Source organism: Sparus aurata, chromosome 23 (genome assembly GCF_900880675.1).
Source record: "Sparus aurata chromosome 23, fSpaAur1.1, whole genome shotgun sequence".
Taxonomy (NCBI): domain Eukaryota; kingdom Metazoa; phylum Chordata; class Actinopteri; order Spariformes; family Sparidae; genus Sparus; species Sparus aurata.
The window spans coordinates 23,894,922-23,907,761 of NC_044209.1; the positions used below are offsets into that span (position 1 = coordinate 23,894,922).

The 12,840-nt window shown below is 42.0% G+C and overlaps 1 protein-coding gene across 1 annotated transcript; it reads left to right on the plus strand.

Moving 5' to 3' along the window:
* Positions 1 to 252: 252 nt before the first annotated feature.
* On the plus strand, positions 253 to 10,560 carry gpr146 (G protein-coupled receptor 146). The gene is made up of 2 exons (XM_030408723.1): positions 253 to 572; positions 6,226 to 10,560. Exon 2 carries the CDS (start codon positions 6,266 to 6,268, stop codon positions 7,265 to 7,267), a length of 1,002 nt encoding a protein of 333 aa, XP_030264583.1. The 5' UTR covers positions 253 to 572; positions 6,226 to 6,265; the 3' UTR covers positions 7,268 to 10,560.
* Positions 10,561 to 12,840: the final 2,280 nt, after the last annotated feature.

A 12,840-nucleotide genomic window follows, 5' to 3' on the forward strand; every position in this document is an offset into this window, starting at 1 on the left:
CACTTTTTTTATGAGGGGCATAAAAACAAAACAAAAACACTCTTCAGTACTTTTGTCACCACACTGTTGTGTTTAAATCCAGCTGTCTGCTAGATGCTAACATATTGATGACCTGGAAGGTTTTGTTTGTGTGTGTGTGTTCCCCTCAGTCTCCCTCGCGCCCCACCTACCTGCCCTGCGTCCAATCAGAGCAGAGAACGGCCATTCGGGCCTCGCGACCGTGGAGCAGCAGCAGCAGCAGCGAGCGAGCGAGCGAGCCGGAGAGGCGGTGGGGGAGGGTCACGTGTGTACACACTGTAGGGCTCAGCAGCACTCCAGCAGTAGTAAAGTCTGTAACGGACGGCCCCTTTTCAGAACAAGCCTCGTCCGAAAAGTTGATAGATAAAGTCAGTCCCCGCCGACATGCAGTGAAACGGTTCCTTTTCGCTGTTTTGGGGCTGTGAGGAGCGTGCGGAGCGTATTTCAGGACGTCTGTTTGTCAAATGAAACGACTGAGAAATGCCAGTGGAAATGCTACATCCAAACCCTATGCCTCCGTAGGTTTGTCCCCGACTCACATCTATACGTTTCTGGTGAGTTTTTCTTTTCTTTTCTTTTCTTTTTTTAGTTTTTTTTTTTTTAAATACATTAATTCGACTTACTCATGTGATGCGTTCAGGCTTTTTAACGGCTCACCTCTCAGCTGTAGGGGACGTAAATAGGATGCGTGAGAGTGAGCAGCTTCAGTTGTAGGAGCAGAAATGGTAGAATAATGGGAAGGAAGAAAAAAAAAAAAGACCGTGACAGCTATCCACGCTTTGATCTGCGCAGTCAAGTGTGATGGAGAGACACAATGTCCGCGACAACACACACACACACACACAAAGCGATGGGCTGGTTTGTTTTCTTAACCTTGTTCAGCTGTAAATCTGGAAAACAACACCTGAAGACGGTTCTCACGGGATCAGCTTTCTCAAGTGCTGGGGAGAATAAAGTTGCATGAGTGTAATCAGTTAAAAGCTCCTTGTGTGTAGTTTTAAAGATGTTTGGGTGAATATTATCCTGCTGACATGACATCTAGCCATTGCGACCTTGAGCTGGAGGGATGTCACAGTGAATCTGTTAATTTATGTAGTGTTCATAGATGCAGGCTCACTAATTTGCTCCCTTAAATCCCAGGCCATCAATAAGTAAACACCACTCTGTGTATATGTGTAGTCTTGTGTTGTTTAATTATTCATAAGCAAAGAAAATCGTATTCTGCTTCAAGTATAACACCAATGTTATATTCCAGGGCTGACATGTATGGTTATTTTCATTTTAGATAAGTCTGTTGATTAATTTATCGGTTCATCGATTAGTTGTCTGGGCTTTTAAAAGTGTCGAAAATGTTGATCAGCTCTTGCAAAAGCCCTCAAGATGACGTCTTGTTTTGGCCACATACCTACAAGTTCAGTTTACTGTCACAGAGGAGGGAAGAAATCAAAAAATATATTCACAATTAAGACGCTGGAATCAGAGAAATGATGCTAGATTTCTCTGATTCCAGCATCTTAAATGTGAATATATTTTTTGATTTCTTCCCTCCTCTGTGACAGTAAACTGAACTTGTAGGTATGTGGAAATCAAAAAATGTATTCACATTTAAGACGCTGGAATCAGAGAAATGTAGACTAGCCTCTTAGAATCTGCTCAAGCTGATTTACTGATTATCAAAATGGTTGGTGATTAATTTTAATAGTGGTCAATTAATCGAGTAATCATCATTAGTTTCCTGTACCTCACATAAACATATTCTCCAAGTTTGTAATTTTAGTTTTGATCCAGTGGTTTCAACCTAGCCTGACTATTAATTACATGTTTTCCATCGCTACTAATTACATATGTACCAATTATTATGAACAGCACATCAACCTGACCTTATTTCACATCAAACTAGGAGGCAGGATGAAACTTTCTGACGAAGTAGTTCAGCTCAGATAAGTCTTATAGCTCATCAAATTAAATGCTTCTTGAGATTTAGGCTTTGCACTTGTTGTTGTCAACTTCATCCATGTGACCGAAGGGGACATGGGCATGTGTGCTGTGGCTTAAATGGCAGTAAGCCTGCTTTGTGCTGACCATTGAGCTCTGACTTTGTTGATTCGTGTGACAGTTCAACATGTTGCCAAAAAGACGCTGAGGAAGCTGTCCAGACTGACCGTGACCTGTGCTTGACCGAGGCTCTTACGCTAACACTTAGTTATGAGGAGATACTGTTTACACCAAAGCACTTGTGACATTATTCAACCGCCTCTGCGCAGAAGTGATCAATCAAACCATCAACATTTTTGAAGTATGACAATTTCCAGTCAGGTAGATTCACGACTCAGTGTGACTCAGACTGATGATGTTTTGGGGAAATTAAAATGAATTATATAAAAACCCCCTCCACAAAAATTGGAGTCCATGGCAAGTATTTTAATCACTTTTGAGAGCTTAGTAATTTTAATTTGCAAAATGTTATGCAGCATTAGCATGCACCTGAAGTCAGATCCCTCATTAATGTTCTTAGTTAATGGGCTGCTTTCCAAGAATAATAGGCAGCTGAGAAACGCACTAGAGGGGAACCAAAACAGATTTAGGGCCTTTCTTAAATGAACCATTTACATCTTAATGGCCCCTCATACTGTAAGTAGTTTGGTAGTTCTGTGGGGAATTTTCTTTAAATTATGCACCATTAATCACTAGAAATGTTTGTGCATGAAATGTCATTGTGTCACACTTCACCTCTGGCATTGTTGCACATTCACAACATGTGTAAATGTGGGTCATGTAATCTTATTTTCCCTCCGTAGTATTTCTTCTTCTGCTCATCTGCACGCTGCTGCAGACGCGAGTAGTGAGTCATGTGACATCACTCTTTCTGCCTTCTGAGAAGAGCCTGTAAATTCCAGTAAGGATATATGAGGGGTGTGGGCCCAGTATGTCACACTACTCCCATCAGCCCGTGAGATCTGGCTTCAAAACGCTGAGACGTCAAGCACGTGGGCGTCACTCTTACGTGATCGTGTTTGGTGGGGCTGAAGCATGCTGAAGCAGAGCCTCCCCCTCTGGGAATATTTAACTTAACCACTTTTGACATGGAACAGGGCAAAAAGTTCAGACAGGGCTTAACCAAGTCTACGACTGCAGTCAAAGTCATGCAACAAGGACTCAACAGATATTTTCTCTCATGTCGTCCTCTTCCGACAAGAGCTTTGGCTATTCCTCCTGGGCCATATAATCCTAATTATAGCACCTTTACTGGAAGCCGCTAACAAGAAACCATCTTTCACCTGGTTTTAATCTCACACTTGTGTTTTGTAGCAGTAGATTTGTCTATGTGCTCTATTAAAATAACAATAGTGGAAATAGAGATCTTTCTTGTAATTAAGGATATCTGCATAATTAACTCTCATAATAATAATAATAATAGCTGAATTATAGGTTATTTTCTGAGTAACTGACTATTAAACAGGTCGATTTACGTCAGAATCGCAGCCAAATGCCCAGAAAAGCTCTAATGCTTTAAAGTAAGTTCCTTATTTAACCAGTCTAGACAAATATCAACAAATCAAATCTTTGCATGTGACCAGCTGTGACATGCAAATGGTAATTATACCTGACAAATGAACAGACACAAAAAAAGAAGCATTTAAGGCTACATATACGCTGGTACAATATATCACCGTATGTCATTTTGGCTGAATCTGAGATGGATTTGACATTTGAATTGTCTTCAGTACTCTGAATTAAAACAGACATATGGCTCATATGGTAAGAGGTTGACATGAAGTCTTTTTTTTTTAACTCCAGAGTGGAGAGGTTTCATTGTCAGAGCAAAGTTTTAATGACTTTCACAACAGCAAAGTAGACGTTTCCCAGAGTTGATTGATGCGGACAATGCAAAGCTAACAGTGGTATCTGACAAGCTTAATATAAAACATCCTGATTTAAAATATTTAGTGTATGGGCTGTAGGGACTGAATGTCCTTTGCCTTCTCTGCAGTGACTTGGGGGAATTATGATGAAGAGAAACTGCTTCCTCATATTAGCGTAACTGACATTTTCTTCTCTATTCATGCATCACTACTGTATGGTGTGCGCAGCAATTATGCCTTGACTGCTTTGGCCTATTTATAAATCCTGGTGATGTCATATTAAGATGCAGGTCCTGAAGGTACAACAGGAAACTAAATTCATGTACACATTGTAAGACTTCTTTCACATCCAGCAGGTAAAATGCAGAAAATTATAATGTGTTTCCACCATTTACGCTCAGTCCAGTACACATCATAAAGGCCATGACTTGTTTTTGCTTTCCGTTACCACTGCTGTCTCCAGATTTTTGGAGGGAAAAAAAGTCTTTGGAAATTCAACAGTTTAAGTAATTAAACCCCAGCACACCACAAACCCTCGACTCCTTTTCTGTGCTGATTCGTAGGTACCCTGCAGCTATCGTAAGCTACAGAGGGAGCCGATGTGGAAATGACAGGATGGCTAAAATGTCTGTATACAGCAGGTGCTAATGAATGGGGACAGACAGCCACAATGCAGTGTGCTCTCTTTAATTATCACCAACTTCTCTCAAGTCATTTTCTTCTTAAGTGATCAGAAGTTGTTGAATGAGTGTAGGGCGAACAAACTTCTTCTAATCTACCATAGAGTCTGAAAAGAGCACATAAGCTACGGGAGAAGACCGGAGTTATTATGTCCTTTTGCTACGGCCTGTTTTGGTAAATGAGTCACCTAGCTGCTTGTGTTGCAGAGCAATGTTTACAAGAGGTCTGACCAGTGCTCCTGTCTTGGTGTAGACAGGTTTTTTTGTTAAGAGTAACTCTATACTTTCTTCCTACTGATCCTGTTCCTGTCCAGCTCTGAGCCCCGGCCTCCACTATAGTCTCATTACAGCCAATTGGATTAGTACAGAGGAGGGACTGAGCCCTTGTGTGTGTATATGCGTCTGTGTCTGAGGCTTGAGGCCAAAACAGCCCCTCTGTAGTGGTGTTACGTAAGCAAACGGAAGAATCTCTTCCCCTTTACTGGCATTGTTTTACTCATCCTGAAAACAGAACTGCTTGCGCGTTGTTCCGCACTATTTCTACAGGGGAGGTTTCCAGAAAAAACATTATTTGCTATTGAGAGAATCATTCCTTTGAAAAGAGTTTTTGGGAGTGAAGTCAACCACATGGAAGCATAAATCATCACTCAGGAAATTAAATGTAGTGAACTTGGATGACTTATCACTGCAGTCCTGCGATAGCCTTATGATCTCCTTTTTCCTCAGAGCTGGCTGAAAAATTTATTTGAAATGACCTGAATTAATAATGCAGGTCAGCATTACGTAAGCTTTGTGAAAACTTGCAGCCCCATCAGGCTCGAACACAAACGCTCTGGACATGTGCGTGGTCATCTTGTTTGACCTCACCCTGAACTCCAACCCCTCGGCTCAGTCCTCACTGACCCTTCACAGGAGCCTGACTCACATTTCACTCTTTATAAATCTACCCATCACCACGTGCCCAACCCCCCAGTCAACTTGGCAGTAACTTGAACAGAGGGTGCATGTGCTTTAGTCTTAGCAGTAACACCAGAGCAGTCTGTGAAGTGTCAGGCTAGAGAAGTGTTCTTTATCTGGCTGCTTGACCATGTGAAAAGCACAGGGGCAAAACTGCACAGGCAGCAATGGCCCTGCATGTGACTGTGACGGAGAGAGAAAGAGATGCAGAGCAAGGTAGCAAGAGCTTGCAAAGGTGTCAAAACACTTGATCCAGCTACTGAGGCTCTCAGACAGGAGAAATCGTTGGTTTTGAGGCTGAGCTGGCAAATGAAACTTATTGTGAGGCGTTTGAATTCATCCAGTCAGATGCAGTGAAGTGAAATTAACAGTGTTAGCCAGGGCATAATAGCTGAGCCGTGGCTGACGTGTTTTTGTATCAAAGCTTGCTTGCTCCTCTAGTGAGAACAGAAAAACAAAAAGAGAAAGGGTGGAACTCTGCTGAACAACTTTGTTTTTTTTATGTAAACTTGAAGTTCACATATTTTTATGAACACTGATACAGCAAAATTCCATTCTGTAGATAAGCAAACGTGCGATAACCATGAATTTTAATACCATGTTATACCTTGAAACTGACCCCGCCCAGCTTGAATTATTCCTGGGAACAAGAACATTCATCATCAGTGTGATAACTAATTTCTTTCTCCCTAACTCTCTGTCTGCAGTCGACCTGTTGAGAGACGTGACCTGTGTCTGAGCCCAGCGATGTGGATCTGCATGGTTTACAATGAGACGGACACTAGCGTGGACTTCCGCCTCTGCCAGGACTATGGCCTCATCCTGTCAGTCTTCTCCCTCATCTACCTCCTGGTGTGCTTCCCATTGGGGCTGTGCTACAATGCGCTGCTGGTCGTGGTCAACCTCTCCAACAAGGTGTCCATGACCATGCCGGATGTGTATTTCGTCAACATGGCCATCGCGGGCCTTGTGCTCAACCTCGTGGCGCCCGTGGAGCTGCTGAGCTCCACCTTCACCCGCTGGCATGCATGGGAGTACAACAACGAGGTCTACATCACCCTGCTCATCCTCTTCAATATCTCCTCTCTGGTCATCATGTATTCCACCACGCTGCTCAGTCTGGACTACTATATAGAGCGTGCGCTGCCTCGTACATACATGTCCAGCGTGTATAACACCAAACATGTGTGTGGGTTCATCTGGGGCGGGGCGGTGCTCACTAGCTTCTCCTCGCTGCTCTTCTATGTGTGCAACCACATCTCCACTAAGATGGTCGAGTGCTCCAAAATGCAGAACAAGGAGGCAGCAGACGCCATCATGATGTTTATTGGCTACGTGGTTCCAGCTGTGGCCGTTCTTTATGCCTTTGTGCTCATTTTGCGCATCAGGAAGGAGTCTACACCTCTGGATCAGGACTCCGCTCGCTTGGACCCTTCTATCCACAGATTGCTGCTAGCCTCTGTATGTGTGCAGTTTGTACTGTGGACCCCTTACTACATGACCCTGTTGGTACACACTGTAGCCGGTGCACCAGGGTACATTAACAACGTACATTACTTACCTACCTATTATTTCTTAAGATGTGTGTCAAAACTGCTGGCTTTCTCTAGCAGCTTTGCCATGCCTCTCATGTATAGGCAGATGAACAAAAACTTCTCAAACAAGCTTCAGCGGCTGCTCAGGAGGCTGCACTGTGGAGACCAGTCTTGCCCTCATGAACGCTCAACAGTGCAGCAAGTGGTGACGTGAGATCTCCCCCTGGGAGATTACTGTCGCCCCTCCCTCTCCCCTTTTTCCAACTCTTGGCCAAGCCGGCACTTATCTCCCCCCTACAGAGCCAGTATCTGACTGGGCTCTCTCGCTGCTCTGGACTGTGTTAAGAGCGACGTAGCTGACTGTGGAATTTCCTGTCACCTTCCAGAACTTGATCTGATCTATCTAGCTCTGCAGTGAGGACAAACCAAGCAGAAACCACTAAGTGCTGTTATTTTTCTGTCTTAGCATAAAGTTCTCCACAAAGATAGTTGGACCTCTATTTTGAGGGTAGTAAATCGGTGAAAGCAGCTGATAACTACCCAGTGTCTTCTCTGGGTTTCACACCAACACTCACAAAACGTTCTGTTAGCAAGGGACTCCCAAGCACTACACCATTGCAGTGTGTGCAACTTCCCTAATACAGCAGTTGCAATGTGCAAGTTTGATGCATGACTTGTACATATTATGCTACTAAATCCCCAAAGAGTAATTTGCAAATTATGCTTAACACGCAAACACAACTAGTAGACTTAAAACTATATTAATCAAATGATGTATGGTGTCTGGTATATTAAAAATCCCACCACAGCAAACGAACATGCACTTTGTGTCAACACCAAACCCACATTTTGCGCTGCCAGTGAACAGTGAACATCAGTTTACTGCCCTCAAATTAGAGGAATGATCACTTGAATGAGAGGACAGTTCTCCTTTTATAGAACTGAACTTTCTCTTTGCTAATATATCTTGAGAGTGATTCCTCATTATGCGAGTAAATAAGCTTCACATTGTACAGGTGGAGTACAGTGCTAATCTCTCTTACAGAAACAGCAGCTTCATTTCAAAGCCCATTTTCTGTCTCGATACCAGTGCCACCCTGTAGCTAGATGTAGGTGCTGGTATTCAGAGATGTACTCATTTCACCTTGATAGATTGAGTTCTGAGGTTTTGATCGACTCACAGGCATAAAGAGATTATTTTTGCATATGTTATAAGCTCCGCAGCAACTATCATAGAATACGTTATATAAAATATACATCAACACCACTTTGAAGTCACACAGAAATGCATCAAACGCTTACATAAAGCTTGTATTCAGGGTTCAGACATAACCGGTATACCTCTTGTGATCTTTGCTGAAATCACATCACTTGTTAATCATAAGCAGTTCAAATCAACTTGTAGAAATTCAATTAATGAATTTGAGCAGAGAGCCTCAGCCCAGTATGGTATTTGTTAAGCTGTGGAGAGCCTCCGATGGGGTCGCTGAAGTCCCCACAGGGTCACAGAGTGGGCCAAGAGGAGGTGCCATGTACATTCCCTACATCGTATCAGCACTCATGAGTGGTTGGGAGGTTTTGTACAGTAGAAATATGAAGCCTGACTGGGTCACTCTCGAGGGGCTATCAAAAACCTTCACAAAGTATAAAATACTCCTCTGCCAAGCACCTGCAGACGGCGTGTTTGACACAGAGTTTGAACTGTAATGCTGCTCAGATGCGTTCAGGCAGATGCATCTGCACATTACTGGCAAAGCTGCTTTGCTTTCTTGCCTGTAACTTAGTGAAAAGAGAACAGACTAATGCATCACGGCTACAAAATGAAAAATAAACGCTTGTTGTTTTTGCATGAGGTCTGTTGCTTTTCTGAATGAGAGGGCCAGTGTATAAATCATCCTGTGAACAGATACACCAGAAGGGTGGGGCATTCACTTGAAGACAATTTAATTTACACCCTCAAATTTTATGTTAATACTGATCTGCTAAAAGCCTGCCTGGCTTTCAATGTAAAATCTAGAGGACTGCCAGATGTGTTAACAGAAATGCGACGCCTTTCATCCAGATACGAAGTAATTATTAAGTAATTATTATCAACATTATGTCACACCCACACATATCATATTTATTTAAACATCTCGTCACTAGACTTCTCGTGTTTTTTCTCTACGAATGACGTATGAAACAGTGTCATTTTTGCTGCATCGCCCCACCCTCGTCATGTGTGTTCAATAGGTTACATGTACTGTTTATTTTCAACTGAGGCTGTGTGTTTTCATTATACGCCATAGTAAGTTCTGCCCCATACGAAAAGCTTGCATGTTTTGGGAAACAGTTAATCATTATTTGAGCTCGGATCAAAGTCCTTATGCTTACTGTCCATTTTGGGGTCAGATGGCAAACAGCAGTACTTTGTCAAATGATCCGCAGTTCAAATCAAAGCTTGTGGTCTGATGGAGTAAATTTAAGCAGCGTTTCTTAAGGTGGCGTCCATTTGCAGATTCAGCTGGTGCCCTGAAAACCGCCAGAGGTTGCAGTTGTGTCCACATTGCTATTACTTAATTAATAGGACCCACAGTGACACCCGAATTATAATAGTGTTCTGATTATGTGACATTTGGACCTGTTATTGAACAGGTATTTGTACAGGGTTAATCTTGGTAGAATTTATACCCATCTTTACATTTGTTAAGGGGAGAGACATCCAACAAAAAAAGCACTCAACAAAGGTCATTATCTCTTATTTTGATGATGAAGTTCATTCGGAATTTTAAATCTACCAACTACACAAATCCATTAACATGTTACGGCCATGTTGTCTTTCACATGTGCATGCGCCATTTGTTTGCAATTTACAGCAGGCCTCATTTTTAAACACTTAGGTCTGAAGTTTTTTTCTTTGCTCATGCCTTGACTTTTTCGCCAAATTTTACTGAAACCCATTAAGTTGTTTTTTGAAGAGTCAAATCAGGCTCCCTGCCAGAGGCAATAACTAGCAATCATCACAGATGAACTGACTGCACTGTGCAGACAACTATAAATAAAGCTTGATCAAATTGAGCTCAGCATCACACCCAACTCAGATTACTGTTCAGTTCTCATCTGGATTTATTATTTTAGAGGGCCCATAATCTCACGCCAGCACCAAGAAATTTGAGTAATAATCACTGAGTTCAGTTAAATTGCTAAAACAGACCCAGTGGTGAAACACCCTTGATGTCCTCTCGTGTCGAATGTATGCAGACGCATTTTAGCTATTAGAACGGCAAAACCTCAGAAGTCCAGATGAATCCACTCTCAGATGTGATGCTTTTGTGACTGTATGCAAGTGTATATGTATAATACAAAATAATGTGTATATATTGTATGTGAGAGATTTACAGGAAGACACCATGCTCTTTCAAAAATACAGTATTATTTTCGGAGAGATATATTTAGATTCTGTAAGTAATCTACACCATTGTCAACTGAGTCGAAGACTGATTAAACAATAAACTAACATGGATATTACCCGCCGTGAAGTCTGACAGTTCTTATGATGATGTGAAAGTATGTTGAAACATCTGCTGTGCAGTCTGTTGTTGAAAGGTAATTTGGTAGAATTATTTCCAAACATCTTTTTTTCCTTAACGTAACCACACATGACATGTTTTAGGGGGGTGAGACTTTGGAATTGATGCTTCTTGCCCAAAATTGTCCCTTCAAATGTAAAAATAGTATTTTAGTTCACTTTTTTTATTTGAAAAAGGCTGCGTGTCTTACATTCTGCTTATTATCTCAAGTTTACGTGAAAACAAAGTGTTGTTCATTCCAGCTCATCAACCCTCTAATCCTGTGATCAGGTCAAGGTCGATTGGCAGGTTGTTCTTGCCTCCCTCTTTGCACTGCCAGTGGGAGTGAGGACGGATGCCACAGCTCTCCTCCTGTTCCACACACTGCAAACAGCAGATCGCTTGTGGCGAGACCCCTCAACCACGCCACTCAGACTGGGGAAAATAGCTAATTCCAGGCATTCTGGGAATTGTTTTGTCTTCCGTGGGTCTGACGGTCCAATACTGCTGCCATTCACAATGAAAACAATGTTGTGTAGGCAACATCTGATGACAACGCTGCACACTGAGAGCTGTGTGACTGCCTGCAAGTCAGAGCTGCGACAGGAAGCTAGCGGGACTGAGATGATGAGGTGATGGATCCCCAAGAAAATCCAACTTGCTAATTAGGTTGTAATTGAAGCTAAACAGACTGAGGTAAGGTGCCATTACAGGGAAGAATAATCATAATGCTCTTGTCACTACACACTGCTATTTCTTAAAGTCACACTCAGAAAAAGTAAAGGCACAACAGTGTATGTAAGTATTTACAGCACCAGATCTGTAGAGCCAAAAAACAGAACAAACATAAGAGGTTCAGCGGGAGGAGGAGGAGGAGGAGGAGGTCTTGAATTATACTGTATGTACTACATCTGGAAATGATATGATAATGGAGTGAACTGAACATGGTTGCCATTTCCCCCTCTGAGGACTGGAGTTTCACAAGGCTTCCACTTGATTTTGTTAGTTCAAGCAAACACAAAACACAAAGAGCACATTTCATCAGTCAGTGTAGTCAACAACTGTATTTGTGTGTAACTTCTCCTTTCAAGGGAACAGGAAGCTAATGATGCAAAGGGGGGGGTTTCCTAAGGTGTAATACAGCTGAAAAAGTATGACATCATTACTCTGCCTGTAAATGCACTGGCCACTAATGGTAATAGACCAAAGTTTCAGTTTCAACCTGATGCCAGTCAGTGGCTCTTTTACATTGGAATGAGGGCCCACATGGACATGAACAAGTTGCAGTCAGTGTGTGTGTGTGTGTGTGTGTGTGTGTGTGTGTGTGTGTGTGTGTGTGTGTGTGTGTGTGTGTGTGTGTGATAAAGAGGATCTAAGCCAAGACTTCATGTCATGTCAAATTCTGTGAAACTAGGCACTAAGTTAAGACTAGTGGACTATGAATACATAATATACATAATTCCTGTACTTTGTGTTCTTCAATTGGACAGATATCGAGATGGAGGCTATTGTTAGATGATTGTCTTGCAGTGTATCAATAGTCTAATCACAGAACTGCTGTATCGTGTTGTTACCATCAGCATATCGTGAATCATATTGTATATAGTAGCCTACTCATTCCCAGCCCTCTGGTGGGGAGTACTGAAATAGGAAGGCTGGCCTATTTTAGCTCACAAAACTGTTCATCAACAAATAGAATATATGTTTTTTTGTCTGTATTGTCTTACTGTTGCATTGGGAGCTTATTTTAAAGTGAAATGTTCCTTTCATGTTGTTGTCTGTTTGTGTGCCTGTGCCAAATATGTCAAGCTAACAAACAGGCAGATGATTAACAGGGAAATAGTTAGCCTGCTGTCCAGTAGAAACAAAAAAACACCTCATATTTCATACGTTTAATCCGTGCCAAAACTAATTATAAGAATGACAACTTGCAGTTTAAAAATGGGGTTAGCTGTGTGCTAGGCGGTTCATTGTTCTTTCCACTTGTTTCCAGTGAGTTAACAGGCAGTTGACAGTAGACTTTAACGATAAGTGGTATCCAGCAATAGTTTTAGCATTTCACGTGGCAAACTATGTTTTCCTTCTTGACAATAATGAGGTTGTATGTAATCCAAATCAATGGTGTGTAGAAGTAAAGGTTTTTGCAATGCAAGTAGACCAGGAAAAGCTCTTAACTGTACAAGCATCTGTCTGGGAATGGGGTTACGCTGACAAAGCACCGTTTTTAATATGCTACATT

Excerpts from the sequence above, each read along its gene's own strand:
- gpr146 (XM_030408723.1), top strand. The coding sequence starts at position 6,266 with ATGTGGATCTGCATGGTTTACAATGAGACGGACACTAGCGTGGACTTC.